The sequence below is a fragment of the Coturnix japonica genome, chromosome 5, assembly GCF_054131305.1.
Source record: "Coturnix japonica strain WE chromosome 5, WE-NBRP24, whole genome shotgun sequence".
NCBI classification, from domain to species: Eukaryota; Metazoa; Chordata; class Aves; order Galliformes; family Phasianidae; genus Coturnix; species Coturnix japonica.
In genome coordinates, this window is record NC_140667.1 from 9,463,904 (window position 1) to 9,490,609 (window position 26,706).

The 26,706-nt window shown below is 41.7% G+C and overlaps 1 protein-coding gene across 7 annotated transcripts in view; it reads left to right on the forward strand.

The window, feature by feature from the left end:
- ANO1 (anoctamin 1) overlaps positions 1-26,706 on the forward strand; it is a 72,827-nt gene that overhangs the window by 12,205 nt on the left and 33,916 nt on the right. For 6 of the 7 annotated variants that reach the window (XM_085549981.1, XM_085549982.1, XM_015863687.3 and 3 more), the window contains exons 2-6: positions 20,174-20,352; positions 22,094-22,417; positions 24,161-24,259; positions 25,352-25,503; positions 26,589-26,643. In XM_085549981.1, coding sequence (XP_085406107.1) covers positions 20,245-20,352; positions 22,094-22,417; positions 24,161-24,259; positions 25,352-25,503; positions 26,589-26,643 — 738 coding nt within the window. In that variant the 5' untranslated portion in view covers positions 20,174-20,244. Of the gene's footprint in view, positions 1-15,331; positions 15,455-20,173; positions 20,353-22,093; positions 22,418-24,160; positions 24,260-25,351; positions 25,504-26,588; positions 26,644-26,706 lie in introns of those variants that run through there. The other variant, XM_015863686.2, reaches the window with a different exon arrangement.

Here is a 26,706-nt window from a genome sequence, read left to right on the forward strand (position 1 = left end):
CTCTCCTCCTGAGTGTGCCGAGTGTCCTTGCTCTGCCCTTCTGCAGCTTCAACAAGAACTAAAACTTCATGGGAATGCACCCAGTCCACAACCACATCAAAGTTGTGGCTGGAGTCCGGTTTTCAAACAATCCCCAGAGTTGGTCAGGTTTGTGTTTTCAGTTTTCATTAGGAATGTTAGACAGAGACCCTGCTTGCAACATTCAGTGAGGGATGGAGAGCAGACGCCAAGCTCCCAGCAGATAACTGCTGTCTGGACTGGGGCAACATCTTGTTCATCTGTTCCTGTAACTTGTCTACAAGAGTTGTTTTATCCCCTTATTCCCCAAAGCACCGTGCAATTTGTCTGGTTTTAATACTGACCACTAGTAATGTTTTAACGTGAAGAATGTGCAGTGAAGAAAGACCTGTTTGCTAGATTTGATAGATCGTTTCCATTTTTGTTTGCATCTGCTAGTTTTATTGACTCCATTTTTAAGGAAAAATAATTATGTGGAGTCTGGTTTTAGTCGAGAACTTTTCTGTTTTATGAGGAACAAAGACCTGTAGGATCAGAAGAGTAAAATTAGGTGGGAAAAAAAGTGTTCTCTTCCCTTCAGCAAATAAATCAAGTGCTTCCACCGTACAAGAATGCACTGCAATGAAAAGCGTGGGCACTAAGGATAAGCAGACACATCAACAGAGGGAAGTCTCTGACAAGCTTTAGGTATGTCGCTTGGACATGGGATGTATCTTAGGAGGCAGTCTGTCACTTTTATTCACTAATAACTTTTGACAAGAGACAGATAATGCTGCAGAGTTTATTTTAAGGTAGATTGTTTAATTTTGTGTCTGTTCTCTTTCTTTTTTTTTCATTTTTCTTTTTTTCCTCTCTGGTTACTTACCCTTTTTCATTGAAAAAATAACACACACATACACAACAACACAAGCACCACTCTGCAAAGTGTCCCCTGGAAAAGGATGTTATTCCTGAGTTTCCCCTGATGTCCGCTTACAGGGATCCAGAATTTTCTCTTTTTTATTTCTTTTTCTTTCTTTGGTCAGATGAACAGTTGATTATGGGGAGGTAGGGGCCAGCTGCAGCACCGCTGTGCCTGCCAGCCCCAGTCTTATGGCTGGACCAAGCTCCTAAATCACATGGTTGTGCTATGATGGACCTGGTGCCTAAAATGTTGATTTTCTGAAGGGTGCTTTTGAAGAGGAGATTTAAGCTGAGCACTAGTGCAGCTGATGCCTTGCTGCCTGCTTGTGCCCATGACTTGAGAGGCTGAGGGTACTCTGACTCTGTTACTTTCCATGCTTGGAGTATGCAGGGGAGGGGAGTAGGGTGAGCAGAGGAAGGGAGGGAGGGCAACTTCCCACTTGGAACTAGAGCTTCGGAGCAGAAAGAACCGGAGTCCTCCTGAGACCAACACAGGTATATAAGTGCTATCCAGAGAGGCTGCACCTTGGAAGATGGATTAGCCTGTTGCTCTGTCTCTTCTAGGTTCCCATCTTAAGTAGATAGATGTGTTGTGCCTCCATGACATGGCAGATAGATGCTCATTACAATAATTACTCACTGAATTTGAAGGGCACAGATATCCACTGTGGAAAACTGAAGTGTTCCTTCAGGCTGCATCTCCCCAAACGAATTCAGGCCGTAAGGGATGTAAATGTAGTGTTTCTGGGCCTGCAGGTTTCCATTGAATGTGATTTGAGCCGTGAGCTCTTCAGGGCAGCATGGTTGGCCCCTCTAGGACCCTCTTGTGGCTCAGAGGTTTTACTCTGCATTCACCGTTCTAGTAGGAACTAAATGATCTTTTGAGTCCCTTCCAACCCAAAAGCTATTCTACAATTCTCTTGCTGAAACACTTGACTGACCATTTACTTTGCTGTCATTGGAATTGATGACTTTGTTGCTTTCAGCACTAACTTAGGTAATATTCTTACAGTTTTAAATGACTGCCCTGTTATTTCTTGCCAGCTGCAAGCAAAAGTAAACAGATGAGTGTGTAACTGGTGGTTGCAGATAGCTCATTTGTTAATGGAGAGAGTTCAAGTGACCCAGAAAAGACCATTGCAGAGCAGTCTTATAGCTTGGGCAAGATCACTCCCTTGGAACCTCTCAGTGCTCTACAACCTCACCAAAATGGAAGACAGATGTCTGACACTGCTAATGTTTCACTTCCACTCTTCCATTCTGTTTCACAGCTCTCTGCAGTGTCTTCTCTTATGGCCTTCCGCAGCCTAGTTATCCCATCCAGGGGGAGAACCATGCTACATGAAACCCCACTGCTGCACTGAGCTTTTCCAAAAGTGGTGAAGAGAAGGTTGTCATTTAAACTTGCTGTACAGTGCTTTATGAGGGAGAAACTTGTAGACTGTTCACTCCTATTTTACTGCTGAAGAAAAAGTCAAGTAAAGAGCAAGTGAAACTGATAGTCACTAAAGCATGTGTTACAGTTTGGAAATGACTGCAAGAAGCTGTCACTGAGAACAGGCCAAACAGAGCAACTGAAAGAAAAATTATAATGCAAGTGGAATGTAATTAAAGCTATAATTGTAGCTTAGGAGGCACTCTGATGTACTTTTTTTTGTTTTTTAAATTTCTGTGTGAGTAGGGCTTGCTGCCTGGGTGCCTGCAGTGGGGGATCCAGGACCTCTATTAGGGAGAAGGAGAAGATGCATGCTGTTTTACTTGATTTTTTGCATTCAGATAACAGATTTGGGCCAGAAGAGTTATAAACTCTTATAAACAGGATTTGTAAGTTCTCCTATTAGTGTCTTCCACTTACTGGAGCTGAGTGAAAGCATGCAGGTAATTGGAGGAAACACCAGCTGCCCCTTCACTGGAAAATGTCTGCCCTGTAAGGAGAAATCCCTCATCTGCTCCCTGCAACATACAGCGTGTGAACTTGTTCTGTCATCCAGGATGTGGATGCAGATGTTTTGGAAAGGGCTTTACAGAAGTATTTCCACCTCTGTTTTCCTTGGTACCAGCTGCTGTTACACCCTGAAAAGGAAAAGGAGCTGATTCCTTCGCCTCTTAAGGCAAGGGCATGTTAAGCCAACATTTGCAGAGATACATGTTCAGATTTCACATGCTGCTTGTTTAGGGTGCTCAGAGATGCTGTGCTTGCAGAAGGGCCCTAAGGACTCCCAGGGATCAGGGAATGGGCGCCAAGGTCTACCTGGGGTCAGAGCACAGGCCCCAGCAGTGAGGAGGTGCCCCTGTGCTGGGGAAGGGGTGGGCTGAGAGTTGTGCTGCAGTTGATGGCCACCATCACGCTGCCTGGGCCCAGAGGCCGGGCCTTGCCGTGCAACATGTTTCCAGTGCTGGTGCCAATGGCTGGTTGACACAAACACATCCCTTCTCTGTGCAAGGCAGAGGCAGCAGCAGGCTCACTATGTTCACCCAATGTAATAAAACACTTGGGCAGCACCAGTGGGCAGCAGCTGCTTTGAGAATAACATGATGGAATGGAGTGGGGACATTTTGGTGGCAGAAAGCCCATGCGTGCTTGCAACTGAGAGCACCCTGTCTCCCCTTTGATGCCCCAATCTGTGCCCTCGGTTCAGATGTCCTTAAGGTTGGCTGTGTTAAAAAGAGCCGCTGGTTAATTTGCTTCCCTTTTACAAGCTGCAGTTTGTGGGGCATGTGTGTAATGCAGGGCACGTGAGTGGTGCTGTGCAAAAACATGGGTCTGCTCACATCCAGGGCTTGTCCCTGGAGAAATTAGATGCAACTTTGGTCTCTGCCCAGCAGTGTGATTGAATCGTCTCTCCGGGATGGGCAAGCAAGATGGCATCTTCTCCCAGCTCCAAAGCATTTACATTTAATGGTAAGTTTCATTTACAATTTACTGTAAAAACAAAATTTGTCATTCACCATAGGAGCTGACACAGCTTGGTCACATGGAGTAATCCTGAGGGCACCTACTGTTTCATAGCCTATACATACATGGGTGTTGTAAAATTTTGCTTTGTGTCTTTTCATTAGTTCTTTGTAGAGCTCGTGATCCATCTGTGCTCCCCATGCCCCCAACTGGGTCTTTCCTATGAATTTTGAAGGTGACAGCGGGGCAATATGGCAAGGTGAAATGTGGGGCAAAAAGATTTATTGTGTGTTTAATCCATTTTCAGATTTTTTCATGGTATACTGAAAATGATCGTATGCTTTTTTGTGAAACCAGAGGCTCTCAAAAGTCACATGAATGTTTGTTGCACAGTAGTGAGAAATTCTGCTTCTGGTGGTTTGGATGCAGAGTAAAAAAGGAATATAGCACATTAGCATTCTGTATTGTGTAGACTGAGGGACTGGAATAACTTAGTGCTGGTTAGGAGTATAAGAAATTGTATTCCACATTTCTGTCCTTTTGCTTTGGTGGTGTTGTACCTCATCCTTGTCATTAATGGAATACAGATTCTTTCAGGAACACTTGAGCTTGATCCTACAAATTATTCAGTAATGAATCACTCCTTTCCAACCTAAGAAGATCTTCACATAGCATCAGCAAGACAAATTGCCTGCTTAAACATGCTTAGGTTTGTGTTTTCCTCCATGGCTGGTGTCCTGTGTCCTTAATTTTACTTACTTATTTTCAGCTTCTGTGTAAAGAAGGCCCTGTGGCCAAGTGGTTAGAGCAGGAGCCAGCAGTCTCACCCAGCCTGCACCCACGACTCACATTGCACCGAGTCAACACACATCTCAGCAAATCCAGGCTTCAGGCTCTGCCTGTAAGCACAGCTACTGCAAATTCTGGATTTAGCTTACATGAAGTGGAAGTCTTTTAAAGGTTGTTTGAATGGGGGGAGTTCTAACTGAAGAAAGGCTTTTTTTTTTTTTAGCAACAAAAATAAAACTCCAATAATCTGTGTTTGCGTTCTGCTCCACCACGTATTTATTTTAAAATCTGGTTGCGCATCAACACATTCTCAATCTGATCTGTAGATCTCAGACTGAGATGTTTCAAATGTTTGAACAGAATCCAGTTTTAAAGTACTATGGTTATCTAAGAAGTACATCGCAATTTCCTTCAGTATTCATTTCTCAGTATTATCTGTTCTGGAGTGGTGATTGTTTTTCAGTGTAATTAGCGTATGTGTCACTGTAAGTTCTCTTTCTTATCTTGCATCAGATGTACTGTCATGTTTACAGAAAAGAATCTCATCCAGTATCTACAAAGCTATGTCGAAAAAGAACTTTTGCCCTTCTTCCATGACTTTAGATTTTGGATTTATGTGCTATCAGATCATGCAAAGTACTGGTGTGGTTTTCTTTGAGTGTGTGCAGCTTTCAAATTCAGCAAAGCACCCAAGCAAGAAGTAGCGGTAGCTCTGTTCTTTTATGCCAACCTTAGGCTAACTGTGGCAGGCCTGTTGGTAACAGATTTGAACTAAAGCCTGCCAATATCATATTGCCACAAAGCTTTGTTTTGAAAAACCTCGAGCGATATGGTGACTGTATTTCACAGTTCTTCATTCTGTGTTATGTGACTATGGAGTTTTGGATCTGGTACTAGTAGCTTTAAATCCTACATATTTAAATCATAGACTTGTTGTCTATCTTCCTGGAAAAGTATGTGTTTGCATAGCTTGGGCTGAGAACCAGACAAGCGCAGACTGTTCCATCTGGGTCAGAATAATTAGCTGAATAAAAAGCAGTTCCTCAGAAAAGGATCTGGGAGTCACAAACTAAACATAAATCCACAACATCATATGTTGTGGTGGAAAAAACTGAGTGGTGTAAGCAAGAGATGGTGATATAATTCTTCTCGGGGTGGAAAAGCATCAGCTAGTGTACCATATCCAGTCTGGGTCATCTTTCTGCAAGAAAAGTGTGGATCATGCAAAGCTGAGAGGAGTGGAAAAAATGATAAGAAACCCAATAAGATACATCTTAGAAGAAAGTAGTCTAAGAGTGGCATTTCCCACTGAGTTTGCAAACTTGCATTACATTTTCTAGATTGAACTGCTGTACGTAGGGAAACATTCATTATCCTTGCCCTGTTCTGCAGTTCCTTATATTAATGCTGATATTTATTTGGAACTTGGAGGGAAAAGTCCGCGTTGTAGGAGGGGCACAGAAGCAGTGGGAAACCTTCTGTGCATGTATGGCCTGTGTGCCAGCTGCTTTCAGGAACTCCAGGGTCATCATGTCCAAATCTTTGCTATTTTGGGCAACTACATCACAGAACCCCATTCATAAATTTCTCAAGTACCACTATAAAAATAGTTTGTATTTTCTTTTTGTTTGGATTTTTTTTCCTTTTTTTTTAACTCTTTTTTTTTTTTTTTTTTTTCTTCCTCCTCCATTGCTGACTTGAACCTCAGGCATCAGGCATTCTTCTAATCCAGAGCGTCATCTCTGGACCATCTATGCATGTTTTAAACATTAAGGTGATTATATGTGCTCTTTATTTGTTCTTCATTGCTCTTTAGCTGTTTAACCTCCCAACTAAGAGGAAAGGAGGTAATGAAGGGAATCTATCCAGATAGCTTTTCAGCTTAAAACATCAAATTTCTTTCTTCATCTTCAGGAAAGACAAGCTTCTCTGTCTACCACTGCTCCTCCCTGTCATTTTGCTTCTGCTTAGATTTGAGTTCATGTTTCTGAAAAAGGGATGATGAAAAATGCAAGCTGTATCCCAGAGGATCACTGCTGCTGCTCTTCGATTTTTACCAGAAATACTTTGATTGGTGTAATCTAAAATTTGCCTTTTTCTGAGATGTGCCTCAGAGATGGATAATTGTGCTGTGATCTACTGACATAGAAGGAAGGAGCCCTATCATGTCTGCAGTGCTAGACAGTGCTACTATGTGAGAAAATTAGTAACAGCCTGTGTTCGAGCAGAAAACACATGCCAGTTTTCTTATAGCCTTGATGGACTTGCAAAGGCGTTACAATCATAGGAAAGATATTTTTGTGGATGTTCCTTGAAATTGAGAAGTTCTGTTGCTTTTCTGCACAGAATGGCCAGTTAGTGTAGTTTTTTATTCATAAGGTGTTAGTCATGGGTTGGATAGGCACAGCTTAAATATATGCTGTTCTATTTGGAGGACACCCATGCTGCTACCAGATGTTCACAGCTGCATTGTGTTGGCAGCTTCTCACATCACTGTGAAGGGTCTCCAGCAACCTGGAATTGTAGTTGCAGTAAAACCAATCTCTGCTTGTTTTCCAGAGACCATATGTTCAGAGGGTTGTCCCCTAACTGTCATGCAAGAGAAGAGCTAATTTAGTGGGTGAGAGTTTCTAGAGACCAAACAAGAAAAATCAGAACTGTTTTTTGGAGGGGACTGTCATAAAGCAGTAATATAAAGACTCAGAAGACTCTGAGCTAAAGATCCTTACCTGTTTCAGTAGAGGGAGTCATATGTCCTCCCTGTGGACAGTTATTTCTATTTGTTAGAGGAGGTATTTCTTACAGAAGTTTAGGCAAGAGATCAGATTTAGAAAACAGAAGAACTGCTTGACGATGCAGGGATTATCACATTGTATTTGGCTACATCTCATGCATTCTGAAAAGCTTGAGAACTTCAGTGTCATTGGAACCTTTACAGACACCTATGAAGTAAGGAGAAGGCAGAAGTGTCAGTAAATGGTAAAAACTATGTGTATTCCTCTACAAGCAAAAATAGAGAGACTCCAGCCCAAGAGCAGTCAACCCAGAGACCCTTGCTTTTGAGCATCAGGCCAATGGTGGGGACATTGAGGCATTCTAAGTAGCAGAAACTTGGCATCCCTGCACAAACTGACAGTAAGTTTTGCACCCGTGAGGGCTGTGACTAATAGAAGGCTACCAGCATGCCTATTTTGGTTACATTCAGTTCCTGATGAAGCAACAGGGCTCTGTTCAGAAGAACAGAGTTCTAAAGGTCATTGCTATGTACAAATTTTTATTTTCTGAATTGAATCAATGTTCTGCAATTTGTAAATTTTACAACCATTTGGTGGGGCTGAATTAATTGCATACACGTGGGTATGTGCAGATCATCTCCTTTCCCTCCCTCTTTTCCTGAGACACATCTCCACTTTGGTTGTGCTGCTGCATTTCCATATTTAAGCAGTACTCCAGAGTGTTTATTGAAGTGGGTATGTGATATGCCATCCAAAGTACTGGGAATTACACCATAAATTTCCAAAATAAATTGGCATAAGGAGAGAAGTCAAACAGAATACAAGTACTAAAAAGCCTCAAGATTAGCAAGATACGATCCTGTTAGTCAAACATGCTAATAATTATTTCCGATGAAAAACAGCATTTCAGATGCAGATTTTTTTTACTATTATTATTTTTTGTAATTATCTGATTTTGGCATTTGGCTAAAATGCCTATATCTTGTTTAAGGGATTACAGGCCAAGTTCCTTCCAAGACCCTGAGGCCAGATTAGTGAGCAAAGAGAATAGCAGAAAAAGCAGTTGATAGTTTCTTGTCCAAGGGGGTCCTGATAGGGTACTGTAGAAACTGCTGCACTCTGGATATTGTGTTTTCTTTCAGCTGGCAAGTCATGTTCTGGGGTGACAGCATTAGTCTAAGTAGATAACTTCTCACGTGAGAGCTGGCACTCTTCAGCTTTGGGCCTGGTCAAGTCATATCTCAGTTTTTACTTGCACCAAGCTTTCTACAAAGTCACTATTGGTGACTGGTGGATGGTTGGACTGGATGATCTTGTAGGTCTTTTCCAACTTTGGTGATTCTGTGATTCTGTGAAAATACAATTTTTTGGTGTATTTTAAGCCTCTACAATTGCAGGGCATTGATCAAAAAGACTTTTTGTATTCTCTGAAGTTTTCTTGAAGCACTTTGCTGAACCACCTTGTCAGGCATTGTCTTGCAGTGGTGCTTCTGTCTCCAGTCACTTGGGCTTTGCAGGCAAGAATCCGCTTTGCAGGAAGGCAAGGAATAAAGGATATAAATTGCTGATCTGTGTTACAAATACTTCTTGGAATACTGCAATTAAAGATGAGTGATAATAAGAAAGAAGTCTTAATTTCACTTAAATAGAAGGCAGCCTCCTGCTAAAATTTGGTCAGGAAAACAGATTCAGGGACTACATGTTATCTGAAGGTGCAGTCACCATCCACTGTTTTAGGGCACTAATATCCTTGAGATCAATATTAGTGGTGTATAAAACTCTTGTATTTACTCATCGCTGCTTGAGGAGCTTCTCTGAAGAGGACAGTACTACTCAGGGAGATCTGACTTAGGGATGCAGCTTGGGTGGGGATGTCTTGGTGAATTGGACCTGATGATCATAGATGCCTTTTTTCAACTTTAGTGATTCTGTGCTTAGCTTTCTTTAACCCTGCCCCCTCCGATTTGTGTCACATATGCTCTCTTACATGCTATAAAGCCAGGGAAATCTGTAGCAATATTTTGTCCCACATACTGTTGCTAATTCTCCTCTATAGATCCCGTATTGGCATGAAACAAATTTCCATCCTGTATGGGAAACTGATAATCACAGCCTGAACCTCTGATTAATCAGCTAAGGCAAGTGTCGGGTCAGCTGTGGGAGCACAGGTGAGAGTAATTTAGCTGTGCTCCCTGAAGGGGTGGAGCTTGACTCCATCTCCTCTAGACCTCATTTAAGGGCTGACCACCACTAAGACAGCTTCTTTTGGTGGTTGCTCCCTGGTGGAGATTACCTCAGCGTTTCCCAGCGAAGGCATCCATATTGGTGAGTTTTTCCTCATAAGTAACCTTTTGAATATCTGTTACCATCTTTGTATCATTCCACCTTACACATCCTTTGGAGGTTTATCTTGTTTCTTCAGGCTGTGATGGCCAAATGGGTCTGTATTCTGACATCAAGACTGTATGTCTGTCAGAGCAGCTACTGAAAAGGTGCCTTCATCTTGAGTTTGGGCTGAAGAGTGGCAGTATGAAAAGAATAAATTTGTGCTTGAGTGCCTGGAATTTTTTTAAACCACTGCAACTGATTCAAATGTTTAAATATCTTATGACTCCCAAATTGATGCATTGAGCAATAGCTGATCTAGCATTATGGCACCTGTTCCACTGTAACCACTGTTGCTCTATCACATCACTTCACAGAATACTAGCCAGTCATAATAGAAAATAGCAACGTCTATATAGGTTCCAGAAACCCAAAAGGTTAGTAAAGCAAGCAGTTTGATGACGTTTCTAGAGAATTATCACAGTAAGATCTGATGACCATCAGAACTGAATCAATTTCATTTATATTTATTTAGTTGCCCTCCATTCCTTTCATTTCCAGTGTTGTTAAAATCACTGTGATGAGGCAGAACAACATTTTTTTTTTCCTCTTAAATGTATTTTACATTAAAAAGTGAGCCCTTTGAGGTAGTTTCTAAAAAACACAAGTAATTCTATTTAAATAAACAGAATATTCATGAGACCTTAAACTTAGCTGGAAGAACATGTCATGCTTTTTGTAAATTGGCTGTAACTATCAACCAAGATAGAGAATATGTTAATATTGATAAAGCTTACAATTAGAAGCTTAAAATGCATTTCTTTTAAGTTTATAGAATAGTAAATACCTTAAAAGACAGTATCCAAATAAATAATTGTTCCAAATATTTTGGTTAAATAAGAACTTTTTTTCATAGAGAATATTGTTGTTCTAAATACTTCAGTGCCTGAAGACGTGGTGTATTAAATTTTAATTCTGTTTTATTCCACTGTTTAGTTTTTCTCACTGAGCTTATAAACATTTACCAGATAATGGATAGAACGTTTTCATTTTCTTAAAAAAAAATAAAATAAAATAAAAATTTAAAAAAGACAGCAAATGAATGTGAACCAGAAAAACATAATAAAATTTTGCTTTATGCTTGCGAACTTAATCATGCATGGAGGAAAATAAATTCCTTTTAAATTCTAAGATGAAATCTTGGCCCTCTCCAGATATCAAGCTTACATCATTTTCAATGTCTTTGTCAGGAAATATGATAACAAATAATGTTTTCTCTTTTTCTGTGTACCTGCCTTTGTGTCAAATTCTGGCTCTTGCCAGGAATCCCCCATTTCCTTTCTTACCCAGAGTATCTTCAGACAGACTGTGGGTTATGTGGGTTTGATGCATGGGTTTTGGTCCACTTCATGGTTATGTTTCACTAATGTCTCATCATGTTTTGGTCATCAGTTTTGTTAGTGACAGCTTGCTCTCTAAGGGGGAGCCGTACATTTTCTATGCACTATAAATAAGATGAAAGCATTTTTTTTTGGTGGAGCCTTACATTGTATGGTCCAGGAGAGAGTCATGCTATTTGCTTGCAGCACTGTAACTGAACAGATAAATTTGGGAATCAGCAGAATCTTTGTCTACAAGAGAGAGGCATTATTTCAAACTGTATCATTTCTAGCTTATGTCCTGATGAGTCCAACGTTTATGCTGTTCAGAGCTCTTTCCTAAAGGAAGGAGAACTTGTATATGTATTTAGAGTATGTTATAGCAAGACTAATGCTTGATTGCTGGTTGCTGTCTCAGCTCTTGGTCTCTTTTCATGGATGGTTACTGAAAGACTAATGAACAAGACAGAAACGACTCTCTTTTTCTATTTATCTCACTTTTTTTGAGGTAGAACATTGAGTTACAGTTGCCTTTCTATTGTTCAGGTACATTAGAGCAGTTTTGTTCTCACAACACAAACATGTAAGAGCAATTTAGGAATGAACCCTGTTCTGACCACCTGTAGCACCCTCAAGAATCCTCCACGCTTTTTTTGGATCTGGTTCTTAGCTTTTTATAGTCAAAACAGATTTCCTGGCAATTTCCTCTTCTTTGATCTTCTGTAGTAAAAGTGGATTGTTCAGTGTTCCGTTGTTTAACTCACAGTCTTTAATGAGTCTTCTACAAAACCTACAGGGCAGCAGTTTACACTTAGACAGGGTCTTGATTGCTTGTTTGATGAGAGGATGTAATAGGTAGCAAAGATAATCAAAAGCTTACTAAGGAAGAGATTTGGTGAGTCTGGACTCAGTGCTGCTGTCATTACCATCTTTGCTGCTGATGGCCAAACTGTGTAATGCATGACTGCTCAAACATTTCAAGTGTGCCTTTCATCTGGGGGTCTTGAAATGCCTTAACAAGGGTCTTGGCCCTGCTATTGCTCTTGCCAAAACTATAGGGAAGTTGGCTTTGCTCAGATTAGTTTTCTACTCCAAGAATTTTGCAATTCAGGACAGGACTATCAGGGGTACTAGGTGGGAGTATCTGTAGCATGTGCATCCTCAGGCACAGGGAAAGCCAGCTGACTTGTGGCACCTTGCTGTAGGATCAGCTTCCTTATGGCAGTTAGATCCCAGTTCTTCCTTAAAAGCAAAGAGCCTGCTTGGTTGCAATAGTGACTCCTTAGGTCTTGTGCCTCTGGAATGCCTAAATTTGGTCCATTAAGACATGGGAATTCTCTCAGGCAGGAGTTAATAGCATTTTCCCCTCTCATTTGTGTTCACCTGCCTAATGTGAGATAAAGCTTATTTCATTTGCTGGTGGAACTTTGCAGTGGATTGATTGAGTTGATTGCAATGTTTCTCTGCATCCATGTTAAAACAGCAGGATCTTAATGCTTGCTAAGGCCTGTGCATACCTTCAAGCTTTGTTCAGCATACACTTATTAGTTCTATCACCTGTGGAAAGGCATCTCAAATAGCATAGAGCTGAGGCTGCCCTAGGTCCTGGCTGAAAATTGCCTACTGCCACCTCACTATCAAATCAGCTCCACCTGTTCTGACGCACCCAAATAACATGTATAACATGGAACTCTGCCATATAGAACCTGACTCCACCCAGGCTGATTCAGATGAAGAGTCCTTGGATCTTTGAATGCAAGTGTAGGGGAGCTACAGCTGCTGCATGTGGTGACTGTAATCAGAAACATCTTTATCAGGTTAGGCAAAATCTTACAGAATATTTAGTTATGTGATGAGGTCTGAGGAACTAAAGCATCTCCAGAGGTGCCCTGTGTATTTTAGAAGCTTTGTTTCCTACAGGAAATCATCAGCTGCTGTGAGGCTTCATGCCTAAATCTATACTATCAGAATGTACTTGTAACATTGATAAACAGAAATTTAAACACAAGTGTTGATGTTTCGAGATTAGAAATTGGAAATCTTTTGTATCAAGAACAACTTTATGGGTGACTATGTGCTATGACCTTGGTCTGTGGTTGCAGTTTATGAATGATACCTTTGCAGCAGACCTTTTAGAACCTCCATTTTTAGTATGAAGAACTATTTTTAATAGTCTGGCTAGGGAAAATACATGCAGTACTTTAAATGTATTTAAATATCTTTAGAAGTTGCTATGAGAGCTTAGATATACATTGTTGCAATGCACACCGTACTCTCCTCACAGTATCTTCAGTAACGTTTTCCTTTCATCTTAGTTCTGTCCCTGGAACCAATTGCCTTCCTTTGGAGCATATGAACAAAAATAATTAGCATTATAACCCTTCAAAGCATACCTGCCGGCATCCATGGCAGGCATTTGGTCTTCCTTATGTAATGCATTCTCCTGTTCCCATGACGTGTTTGGGGATGTGAAGTTGCAGAATATGTCCAAGGAAAATATCAGCAGGTGCTTCGGGAGGCAGCAGTAATTTCTGTAAGAAAGAGGGGTACAGTCTTTAGTTCCAGTGGTGAATCGTGCCAGTGTTTCTGCTCTCCTTAAAACTGGTTGAAACACAAAAATGCTGTAAAGATTGTTCCGTATGTATGTTGAAGTTAACTAGAAGCAGGATTTTGCTCTTTTTGTCTCTTTTGCACTCAAATGCTATCAAATGACAGAAATATGTAAATAATTTGTAAGACTAATTAGGGTTTGCAAAGAACAGTCTGCTTTATGCTCGAGCGTGGCCTCAATGATGCTTTTCCTGGAATAGCAACAGTAGCAAATCTGAAATATTTTTCCAGTGTCTTGTGGTAGAAGTGTAAGTGTGCTGGATTTTTCCTATTTTAGAAGCATGTCTGAAAACAGATGTACTTAATAAACCATGAAATAGTTCTTGGTAACTGGGGAGAAAAAAAAGTGCACTCTGTCATAGGTGGGTGTGTGGGAAAAGGCTTCATGTGTTTTTTGTTTTTATGAAATGTGGGATTTTCCAAGGCCTGCGTATCTTAGTAGGATAACTTTGGTGGCTCCCAATAGAATTTATATTTGCTGGTCCTTGAAAATGCCTTTTCACCCCAAAGGTTCATTTTCCTATCGTTACATTTTTAAGGTAATTGGCTTTATGTGTTCAGATTTCACAGAGGATGTATCAGATCGGGTGTGTTCAAACCTGGGGCTGCAATGCTTCAAACAGCGACAATTAATCTTTATAAGTGAAAATAGAAGGGCAGAAATAGAAATGATGCCATAGTTGTCCGGCCTTCTTTTAACATGTTCCTGATAATAATAGATCAATAACTTTAAAAGTGTGACAGCCTTCTGGGAAAGCTGCAGCCCCATTCTGGAGAACCACAGTTGATCCAGTACTGAGAAATGTGCCTGAGCCCACGTTTCAAATAATCCTGACTTCACCCGTGTGACAGGGGTTGGTTTTCAGGTTTCCAAATGCTGGATGCACTGAATGGGCTCTGCTATATAATTGGAAGTGCTAATGAAGTTATCAGCTTCAGCTGTATGGAGACAGTCCTGCTTTAGAAATATTTCTGTTCTGGGGAGAAGGCTGTCCTTGGAGCCTCATTTGATATTGCTCTTTGATTTAGATATTTATTATTAATGAATTGGATCATGCCTTCCTCTCTGTTCGCTTCATTAAAGTAATGCTCTGTGCAGACCCAGGCTGTGGCCAAGTTCTAAAATAAAGGCAGAAGCGCCAAGATGGGTGAGTTCCAGGGTGTCCCAGTAAGTGGAATGCCACAGGAGATGAAAGGAAGAGGGAGTCACATCTTGGGAAGATGTCAACACAGCTGAAAGTGGTCATCTTTCATGGGAACAGGTTGTCAGTCCCTTACAATAGCTCTTCATCTGTTCTGTTGGTGGCACTGGGGCAGCCTCCTGTGCTCTGAATTGGTGCAGCCCAAGTCCACAGCTTGATGCCAGCAGATGCGAGGGGAGATTTGCATCACATGCTCCCAGATGTGGATCCTAATCACTTCTCAACTCCTTGACTTCAAATAGAACAAAAGTTCAGAACATGTATGAGCGCTCCTTGGAGAGTGCAGTGGTTCCTGATTGGGATGTTGGGCTCCAGCCAGTGCCTCGTAAACAGGTGTCAGCCTCCCAAAAAAGCCCTCCCTGCGTGCCAGCAGCGGGTATCCTCACTGGCGTGCCTGCAGCAGGATTTAGTGGGTCAGGAGGAATGACCCATAGGTCAGCAATGAGGCGTGCTGCTGGGCTGGCACGCCTGAGGCTTCCTTGACATTTGCCTTGCCTTATTTCTCCCGAGGACGAAGCAGAGATTTCAGGCTCCAAATCTGAACAGTGAGCCTTTCGATGTATTGTGTGTGAGATAAAGAAGAGGAGGAAGTAATGGGTGAGTTGATTGTGAGGGCTTGTTTGTTTGTTTGTTTTCCTAACCCAAGCATTAACCTCTACCTTTGAATTTGGGCAATATGGGAAGTAATGAAATGGATGAGGCTGTGCTGAAGGAGGATTCTGCTGCTAGGGGGCAATATATATTAAGTAAAAACACACTTAGAAGTTCTCTCTATCTGCTGAAGTTTAAAAAACACAAAAGCCTTCTAACAGAAAAGTACCCAATATTTTGCTACACTGGTATTTCCTCAGAAAATAGTATAAACAAAATATTCAACTTACATATATCTGTGTGTATATATATTTTAATTTTTAAAAAAATAAATATTTGTGAGTGAGTGACTTTCTCTCCTCTCTATCACAGTGGGATTGTTATCAGTTTCAGAGACCACGCACAGCACTTTTCCATCACAATTTATATGAAAGAACTGCCTTAAGTTTAAGGGGTCTAAAAGTGTTTGAGTGCTCTGGCTCCTGGTTCTTTAAAACCTCAAGTTCAGGGAACATATCCTGCATGATCCTCAAATTTTTTTTCCAAGTTCAATTAGTACTTATATGATGCAAAAAGGTAACAATCTGGACATTAGAAAATCTTGAATCACGCAGTCTTGTAACTGTCCTGCTTCTTCCTTATTGAGAAAAACTGGGACAGCTAGTTCAGATATCTTTATGACTTTTTGTTCTAGCCACTTTCTTAAGTATACTCCCTAAAAAAGAAAGAAACAGGAGATAAGAGATTGCTTCAGCTGCTTTGTGGCTTTCATGTTGAGTGGTGAAATAGCTGTTCAGTTACTTAAATGTACTCAGCCTTGTTTTAGATCTAGAGCCAGATGGTTCCGTAAAGCTACATTGTGACAATGCATTTTTCCATTTATTTTAATATTTGGTGATTATAAGGGATTATGAATATGATATTCATAAAGTAGTTGTCCAAGGCCCAGGCAGGTATTAGGAAAAGTGCTTCTACTTCTCGAGCTGATTTTCAATTCTTGTTCATCTGGTCACTGAAGTTTAGCAAAAGAAGAGGCATTGTTCAAATGTGTACAGGTTGCAGTATAGCATGCCAGATTTCTGTGGTAGAAAATTTGTTGTTAATTAGCGTTAAGAGGAGCTTGCCTGAGGATGTTTTGCAGCTGCAATTGAAAGTTGCACAAAGAAGCAGATGTTTCCAAGTACTTTTTTAGTAATGTTATCTTGTTTCCTGTATTATTCAAAATGAGATACACACAGGAGATTCAGGGGCAGAATTAATTGGAACAGTAGTGTATATTTGGCAGGGTTTTCTGAGATTCGTACCAAATACTAAGAAATGACAAAATGGCTAAAGAAGGGGGAGGGGGGGAGGGCTATAAAAATGAATGGGACAGACAGCAGAGTCTGTTTCGACAGGACAAGGTGAAATGATTTCAGTCTGAAAAGGAGAGATTTAGACTGGATATAAAGAGAAAGGTTTTTTTACGATAAGGGTGATGAGGCACTGGCACAGGAGACATTCGGAGTCACACTGGATGGAGCTCTGAGCACCTGATCTAATGTAGGTGTCTCTGCTCTTGCAAAGGGAGTTATACCAAAGTGGCCTTTAAGGGTCCCTTCAAACTCAAGTGATTCTGTAATTCCATAATAATGCATAGAAGTGTTGGGTGGGTCTGAGTTTACAATAGCAGGAGTTTCTGCTATCTTGCAATCCATGGAGTTTTGAACACCATAGGCTGTGGAACTGGAGGGGTGACGGCAGCTCTTTATATGGCTGTGCTGAAACATGTGAAGCACTTCTTCAAGACTTTACTGTAGCACTTTCTGGTTAGTAATAGAAAAGAGTGGGTTAGTCAGTGTTAAAAAGTAGCAAAGCCAGCAGTTGTCACAATAATCCTCTCCTTTCAGCTCCCTACAAAGAGCTTAAGATGTGACTGTAGCTGAATTAGGAAGCTGGCACTCTTTGTGCTCTTCATTTTGTGCCTGCTAACTTGACATAAATAATTTAGAGCATATATTTAATTTCAGATAAATTTATTGTTGTTATTTAATATGATTAACTCAATATACAGACTTGAGTTTTAAAATATTGTGTCTTTTATCAAAAGATGTTCTGTAACAGAATGCTTTGACCTCTGCCAAATCAGTGTATGTGAACTACTCGTAATCCCTGTGCGTTTATAATTACCAAAGTGGCTTGGATGGCTTTACTTAGCCTTAAATCCTGACATCACCTTCAAGCACAGAAATCAAACTTCTTGTAATTAAGATTGTATCAATGGCGTTCTCACCGTTTCTTGTCTTTTTCCAGTCGTCATAATAAACCAAAATTTTATGATTCATTGCCTACCTTAAGCACTTGTACTTTCAGATATTGCCAGGCTACTGATGCGTAAACAGAAATGTAAATATATGCTTGCGGATGGCTGATTGCTTGGGCTTACACAATAGCACTGAATCACCGGAGTAGGTCTCCTTGCTCTGCACTGCAAACTTAACAAATACAGTTGAGAAGCTGAACAGAGCACAGAGAGTTTGTTTGGGCCCACTGAAGCTTGTGGTTTTCCATTCCAAATGTTTTTCATTTTAACTGTGGTTTCTAATCTAGAGCTTTTCAGTTCACAGACACATTATAAAGTACAAAATATATTTAGATTCAATAAGTCAGTAATTGACACTTCACTCCTAGTGATCTTTGTGATCTGGTGGAGTACCTAGGTTTAATTTTCTATGTGTGTCAGAGGAGGAGGAAGGAAAGAGGAGTTTTCTAGCATTTAAGCTATTGTATCTAGAAAATTGTTTCAGGCATTCTTCCAAATCCAAATATAGGTAGTTATGTGTAGGAAGTTCCAAGAGTTGCTGTATTATGTGAATACCTAAAAACTATGGGGGGGGGGAAGAAGAAGAAAAGGAATATGCAGCTGATAACATACATTATAAGTACTTGAGTGTTCATGGAGTTTGTATGTGTGCATGTATATGCTCGGGAAAAACAGAGCAGAGATGTGTGGGGAATTGTTATTGTCATGCTAGTTGCTCCCATTAGACTGCTGATTTTTGTGTGCATTTCTACATTATCCCATCAAGAGATTCTTTGATTTTTGCAAGTTGTTATTCAAGTGATTTGCTGAGTTTGAGGATCCTGTCCCAAGATCACAGGAGTGATCTAGAATCTTAAAGGAAAGCCAGGGATAGCAGCACATACGTGCAGTGATATGGGTGCTACGTGCTGTACGCATGAAATACATGAGGATAATTACTGCCCAAGCTCTGTGCAAAGGTTATAGTGTTAATCGGTCAGGAGTGGGGAGGATGTGGATACCAGACATCAGATCTGAACACTGCAGTTCCTAGGAATGCCTTGAACACCCAGGGAAAATGTGGCACTTGTTGAATGTTGCTTGGGACAGCAGATTTCCTAAGTACAGGGACTGAAATGAAGATCCATAAACTTAAGGAAATTGCTGTTTCCAGAGAAGCATGACTGATGGTTCCAGAGAAGCTTGGCTTTCTTACCAAGTGCTCTTCTCTTTATAACTGATAAGCCCAAGAAGCACCACACCTTCCTGCTGTGCTGCAGGCGTTGCCCATGCTTACTTTTGTCCAGGTACAGACCTTGCATTTGGCTTAGCTGAGCTTTGTGAGGCCACATTTCTTCAGCCTGTTGAGACCCATGAAGTAGCATCCCTGCTCTGCACCTTATCAGACGTTCTGCATCCTGTGTTTTCCACAAACCAGCTGGGGAATGTGATCTCCCCTGCCTTCCTTGCCATGCCACCTCTGAAGATCTACCACGTTCAGACAGGTCACTGGGTGTAGAGCAGCATTCCCTAAAGCTAAGAAATAGCTGGCTAAAATGTGATGTGTTTCCTCACTTCATCCTAAAGTTAGTAGGTAGAAAGGAGGAGTGTTTCTCTAAGGGGCTACTTCTGTCCAAGGCCCAGAGGCACTGTGTGTAATGTGTACACACATGGTTTTGGCTGATCCCTGTTCCAGAGGCAGAGCATTGGACAAGCTGCAGCAACAGATTGTTGCAGCTTAGCTTCTAGAATGTGCTCCTCTGCATGTTTTTCTTGTTTGTCTTTGGGGGAAAGTTAATTTAGTATCCTCTCAAGGCTAAATTCTAAAATTCTTGCTTTATCTTTGCTCCTTAGACAAGCAAATCCAGCTCCCAAGGGGTTTGGAAAAAGGCATAGCTCTGCGGTATTTTGCTTCTTTGTTAAAATGAATCAAATCTTGAAAAACTTTGCCTTCCATTGTGTGTATAAATGTACATGTGTGTGTTTCAATGTGCATATGCAAGTGACGGTTTGTTTTTCAACTGTTAGCTGGTGGTCCTATTTGTAATGAAATTTATATATGAAATCCTTTAGACCACCTATAGGATTAAATACTAAGTAGGAGTGCTAAGGGTGCTTGGCAGGGTAGGGCTGAGAAAACCTGGTATGTCCAGGTAAGTGGGAATGGTTCATCACATTCTACACAACACCTGCTTGCTTGAGGGAAAAAGCATTTAGTTGGTGTGTCAGCACCATGGTGGGGATGTCGGGGAGTATTCCTCAGAGGAGGAGATTGAACTCAGGGCCACGGGCTCTCGAACCAAGCAAGGGGTGGGTGGGAGCCCTGCAGGGAGGCTCATTGGCAGCTGAGGGCAGGAACAGGATACGTCTCAGCTTGGGTGGCTCTGGGAGGAGCATGTGTTGGGATTAAAGTGTCCTTATTAAGTTGTTCCTTTTCCTTTCAGACACAGACAGTGATTTTCATGGAGTGGATTTTCTGCCTGACAACCTCAGTGAGGTTCCAGACGAGTCAGGCATGAGGGTTAATAAGAAATACTCCTGCCTGCCTGCTGAGGAGAAGGGGATCCACATCATCAACATCCGAGCTATTGAGGATATAGGATATGACCAGCATGAAAGCACAGTGAGTAAAGGACCTGCCAGATGTGCAGCAGCTAGCATGCTGTACTTATTTCCTTACCTCATTCCCAAATGTTCCCTTTCCTTGAAGGCTCTGCCAGTCTCCCCCTTCCCTTTCAGGGGTGCAGAGGAGGCTGCTGCCAGCCACAGCACCTGCTTTTTTGGTGGGCTTGGTGCTTAGGTGTGTGGGCTGGCAAAGGGAAACAAGGGAACCTTTTTTAACTCCTATCCTAAAAAGGGTTTGGTTATTCTCAGAGTAATCTGTCAGTAAGGCTGTGGCAACCTTTAAATCTGCCCACGCTGAGCATAAATGTCCAAAACTGCATGCAAAAACTACTGTTAGCAGAGGTAATGTTAAACAGTTTGTAACACACAGCAGAGATTGTTTCTCATAGTCAGATTTCTAGCATCATTAATTGTACCTCGGTTAAAACTTTTTATCAGCAGTTTTAAAGGAAGTTAGTAACATAAATGCACAGGATTAGAAGCTGGCTGTGTCATAAGCGCATAAAAGTTTATTCAGGTGAAGGAGTGGAGGTGGAGTGAGCTATGTAACAGACCATGCTGGAGAAAGACTCACAAGAAAAGCAGTGCTTGATTCATTGTGCTTAATTAGGGTTGAGTGTGGTGGAATGATTCTGTCAGGGTTGTTTTGAAATAGAGATACCCATTCTTTGTCTTTTCTACAAGCAGAGGATCAGGCCATGCATGGTCTTGGCTGATGCGCCTTTCCATCTCCGTGGCCTACAAGAATCTCGCAGTATTAAAGAACAACCTGCAAAGACTCTATTTACTTCTTTAAATCAGGACAACGAGCTTCTTTGGAGTCCTTTGGCTCATCCCTTTCACAGTGCAGTAGAGTTATTCTTATCGTTAGGGAATGTGTTGAGGCTTTTGTATGCAGAGTGCAGCAGACTCTCCTACAAAGTCAGCCAGTCCTCAAGAGGGTCAAATTTTCAACAGGTTCAAGGAAAGACAGAAATTAATATTTGTTAGTACTTTGGTATGTCTTTATAGTTATCCTGTCTGGTTTTCAGGCAAGTGTGTGAAAATGAGGCTGTTTTGAGACTTGTGTCCTGCAGCACTGCGCAGCCAACCTACACAGCACTAGTTCAAGGCAGAAACAAAGCCCTTGCCACCCTCATGTTGTGAGGCAGGCTGGGTTTTGATAAGTGGGGAGAAGAGTGGTGAACTCAGCTAGCAAGGAGCATGCTTCCCTGGCTGCAGTCCATGGGTATTGGCCGCCCTCGACGCCCAGCTGGCTCCCTTCAGTCTGTATGGGGGCTGATCTCTTTCTCAGATGATACAAACTAGCAGCCATAGATAAAAGAAGTGAGAAATGTTTGCGTATGATATCAATCTATCTGTCAGAACCAAAACACAGATGTCCCAGATGGAAGAGGACAGATGATCTTAGTGGCAATTAACCCTCAGTGGAGACAACCAAAACTACCCAGTAGCTGACTTAAGAAGCAGTGTGCTGGGAATTAGATTAAATCCCAGTCATTTTATCTATTTACTTCTGACCAATGAAATCCCAGCCGGCTATCAGGAAAATTGCGAGTGTTAACTTGCAAAATTGTTTTCAGTGAGTAGCATGTGGGGGCTGCTCCTGCAGGCTTGCTGTCTGTATTTAGGTCTTGGTGTGTTCTGGTAAAGCAGTGCTTGATACCAGGCCCTGGTCTGCTTGGTGCCCATTTGACTGTGCACTAATTATTCTTCTCCTTCTCACTCCCTGCTTCCAGCTATTGAATTCCCTATCCAAAAATCCAGATGCTGACTGCAAATATGGACTCTACTTCCGAGATGGCAAGAGGAAAGTGGATTACATCCTAGTATATCACTACAAGAAGTCTTCAGCTGGGAGGACGCTCACCAGGAGATCCCAGCACAATGATGCAGGTGCCAGGAGCACCAAGCAGGATCCACTGCCTGGGAAGAGTTTGCAGATGGAGATGGGTGAGAGCGAGCCCCACGCTGACTGCCATGAAGATGACAAGAGGTTTCGCAGAGAGGAGTACGAGGGGAACCTGGTGGAGGCTGGCCTGGAACTGGAACATGATGAGGATGTAAGGAGCTGCTGTAGATGTGTTATGATAAGGAGGATGGCTGGTGGGTGGGTTTGGGGAGTGTCACAGAACCATAAGGGCTGGAAGTGACCTCTAGAGATCGAGTCCAGCCTCCTGTTAAAGCAGGTTCCCAACAGCAGGTAACAAAGGTAGGTCTTGAATACCTCCAGAGAAGGAGAATCCACCTCTCTCTGAGCAACTTGTTCCAGTGCTCCATCTCTCCTGACAAAAAAGAAGTTCTTCCTTATGTTAGCACAGAACTTCCTGTGTTACAGTTTCTGCCCCTTGTCCTTATTCTATTACCACACTCCACTGAAAAGTGTCCGCCTACATTGACTTGACTCATGCACTTCAGATATTTATAAACAGTTATGAGATCCCCTCTCAACCTTCTCTTCTCCAGATGTGTCCTCACCAGTGTCAAGGGGGAGGTTCAACAGGGCAACAGGCTGAGCTTCTCAGCCATCACTCATGATGGCACATGCCTTACTGCCACACAGCTTGTTGGTGTGTTATCATAGCTAGAGGTGAGGCTCATATGGCTGTAAACAGCAATCAGAGGTTGATGTTATGACATGGGTTGGGTCCACTTGTAATTCTGGCTCTGATGAGGAATATCTGATGCAGACAGTTAAATTTTCATACCTTGGTGCAGCCTCTGGAGAACCATGTTTGTGCAAGGTGCTCTGCGAAATACTCTGGTTCAAACACATGGCTCTGGGTTGCAGTTTTACTCCTTCCATTCTTGGATGTGAACATTACAGCCCTTCACCTGTACTCTGAAAACAGCATACTCTATTAAAAGACCATTAGATTGCATGAAAAGTGATGTGTGTGAAGTACTGCCAATGTGTGATTAGTAGAAATAGCCGCAGTCATATTAATTTCAAAGAAAGCTATTACAATTAACTGATCCAACCAATATGCCTGAAATCCCCATGAGAGAGGGTGAGTGTTTGTGTTGGTTTTATTTACTGTATGCAACAGTTGGCATTAAACATCTAGAACAGAGATCAGTGTTAAATAAGTAAACCTGCCAACCCTAATTCAGAAATTATAGGTGAGGCTGATGGTACAGTGTGAGAAATTTTCCAGTTCTCTGTGCCGGTGTGAAATTATGAATTGCTTTGTGTCAGGTTGTTGTAGTGCAGCTTTGTTCACTTGTTCATTAAGTCACTAAAATGCTCTTCAAGGAAGAAAATTCAAGGATGCCTTGGAACTGATAACTGGTTGGAGGGCTGGGGGTTAGCTATGTCCTCTGGGCAGTCAGTGGGATTCTGGAAGACAGGTTGGGAAAGGTGGCTGTCCCTTCACTCCCTGTGGGTTCTGTGCAGCTTCTGTGAGGCAGCAAGAATGCCCCTCAGCTCCACTTCTTACAATGCATGGCGTTTGGCCCTGTGCCTGTGAATCAAGTTTACCTGGCTTAGCCTATATTTGTGTCTGTAGCCATTAGCTTTTATTTCCCAAACAGTTTTTATCTTTTTATCTGTTTAACCTAATGGTGATTGTTCTGGAAGACAATAGCATTTCTGAGTCACGTTTTTTATCAGCTCAGCTCTGAGAGGTACCCACTGATTGTCCTGTTGTTAGAAACTGGTCAGCTCAAACAAATGAGCTGATGTTGTTGGCTGTAATGGGCATTTCTTTAAATGTGGATGAAACACAAGGGGGAAAATACTTAATTTCTTCCTACCAGTAACCTTCTTTCTTGCTTTTTTTTTTTTCCTTTTTTTTTTTTTTAAGACTAAGATCCACGGGGTTGGATTTGTAAAAATCCATGCACCATGGAATGTATTGTGTCGTGAGGCGGAGTTTCTTAAGCTCAAGATGCCCACAAAAAAGGTAAGCCCAAATGTCTTGCTTTTTTTTCCCTTTGTCTGTTTTTCTTTGTGTTTTGTTTCCTCTCCCACCTCAGAAGGCATTGTTTAAACACATTCTCATTACACACCTTTCAAATATACTTTTATTCCCACAAGCATTTATAAAATAGTGAACTAATCTGCACAGTCCAGCAAGGAGGACAGTGTCTCCATGGCACTTAACAAGAAAACTGGGAGAGTCAAAAAATTTCTTGCCTGGGACAACAAAAGAACAAGTAGAAGCAGGGGTGGGAATCATGAACTCCTGGCTCCTGCCACTGCCAGTGCATGGTGCGAGTACTTTACCCTCCCAGTGTGTTTTAAAGGAGGTTGCAGTTGATTGGTAATGAAATGTAGTTGTACCTTTTGGTGGTTTCTTTCTCACCCAAAAGGCTGGACTACTTAAAAATGAATATACTACTTTGCATGCAGTAGTCTCACTGGGTTTAGGTGGATACTTTTACATACATCATCAGTCAGGCTTGCAGGAGTAAGGGCTACTTTACCACAAAATAAATTACCTCTCAGAATATTTGAAATGTCATTAAAGATGCGATGGTGTATTTTCATCGTGAGCTAAATTCTCAGTCATCCATGATAGATCGCTACCTGCTCAGTGAGAGTAGCTTAGAGATAGATTAATATTTAAACATACTAAGTGCATGTCCCAGACTATGGAGGGAAGTATGTAATGGAGAAAGAGAGACTCTCGAAGCTCAGCGTCATTTATTACAAAGCTACATCTAGGCATTTGGTTTGGATTTTATATCAATCCCCATTATTGCCTCACTTCCTGCCGAAGTCAGAAGCGTAATAAAAAGAGAACTGCAGCAGATTAGCGGCTTCAGGGTTATGGAAGCAAAGTATCTTGAATAATCTTTGATTACATTGAAGAGGAGAAAATTCTGAAAGCTACAGGATATTCACAGGAAAAGCCCCTGATACTGCAGGGTGGGGTGACCACTTCTGTACCTTACTTCTTTGTACTGTTGCACCCAGGAAATTGTACCAATGAGAGCACCTCTGTGAACCAGAAAATGATGAAGTTCTACCATTCTTCTGTTCTCCCCCTCAGATGTATCAAATCAATCAGACCCACGGTCTTCTGAAAAAGATCAACTCAGTAATTCAGAAGATTACGGAGCCCATCCAGCCCAAGGTGGCTGAGCACAAACCGCAGACAGTGAAGCGCCTTTCCTACCCCTTCTCCAGGGAGAAGCAGCACTTGTAAGTGACCGTGGTGCCAGCGGGCCTGGACTGCTCTGGTAGTGGCTGAAAAGAAAATGAATGTCAAACAAAACTCACAATGTTATTTATAATAATCTTTTTTCCACGTAGAATGGAAATGCTCAGTAAAATTTACAGGCAGAGTTGTGGATTGATAATGGCAAAGACAATTCCAGTCATGTGGCATGGGCAGTTCACATGTTCTGCAAATCAGGTCTTGTCTTGTAAGTGATATGAAGTCAGTGGTAGCAGTGGACTGGTGAGAATAGCTATAGATGTGGGTGGAGGAAAAAAATCATAAGGTGGGGCCCAGCCGGATTTTCATTTGCCTTGGATTGCTTTGCTGCTGCTCTTCCTTGGCCAGCATCCCAGAGGCAAAGCTTTGAAGAGTGTGTTTATGTGCATGCCAGCTGGAACAAATACCAGTCCTAGGGAAGGATTTCTTCACTCTAGATATGGACTTTTTTGATTGTTTTTAATAAAGGGATGCAGAACACTAATGGAGCTGTGTATTAGATTCACATGCCTGATAGTGGGGCCACTTGATGCATATAACATTTGATTCTTAGACTTGCAGCTATTATATTCATACATTTGTGCTGCATGTAGGATGCTCCTGCAGCAATGGAGACTGATAGCTCAGAGAGAGCCTAGAAGGTGCTTCTTAGCTTGTGTTTGGAAATGCCTTGTGTTACTTGCAGAGGTGGCTGTCTTCAGTGAGACCGTCTAGGTGTTTGCTGTATGAGGGAAGCCAGAGTGCTCTTACAGGTTTTGCAGGTATGGCCCAAATATAAAGATTATTAGGAGGAAGAAACCTGAGGCCCATGCAGGCAGGAATTTCATTAGATGTGTGCCAACAGCCTCTCTTGTGTGGAGGAGAAAAAAAAAAGACTATAAATAATAAAATGTCTTTAAAATGCAAGAGTTGGACTTTCTTTTTAATGAGGCTTCCACAAGCTACCCTTTAATGTTAGCCATGAGAGAGCCCCATGAGAAAAGAAAATACTGAAGGAGTCGACAAGAGCAGGAAATTACTGTGTTGTTTCTTTTTTAACGTAATGGGCTTCCTTCTGATCTTTTAACAGATTTGATTTGTCTGACAGAGATTCCTTCTTTGACAGCAAAACAAGAAGCACTATAGTAAGTACTGTATATAAATAATTCATGGCAGGTAGTGCCTTTGTCCTGGTGTTAATAGCTCCT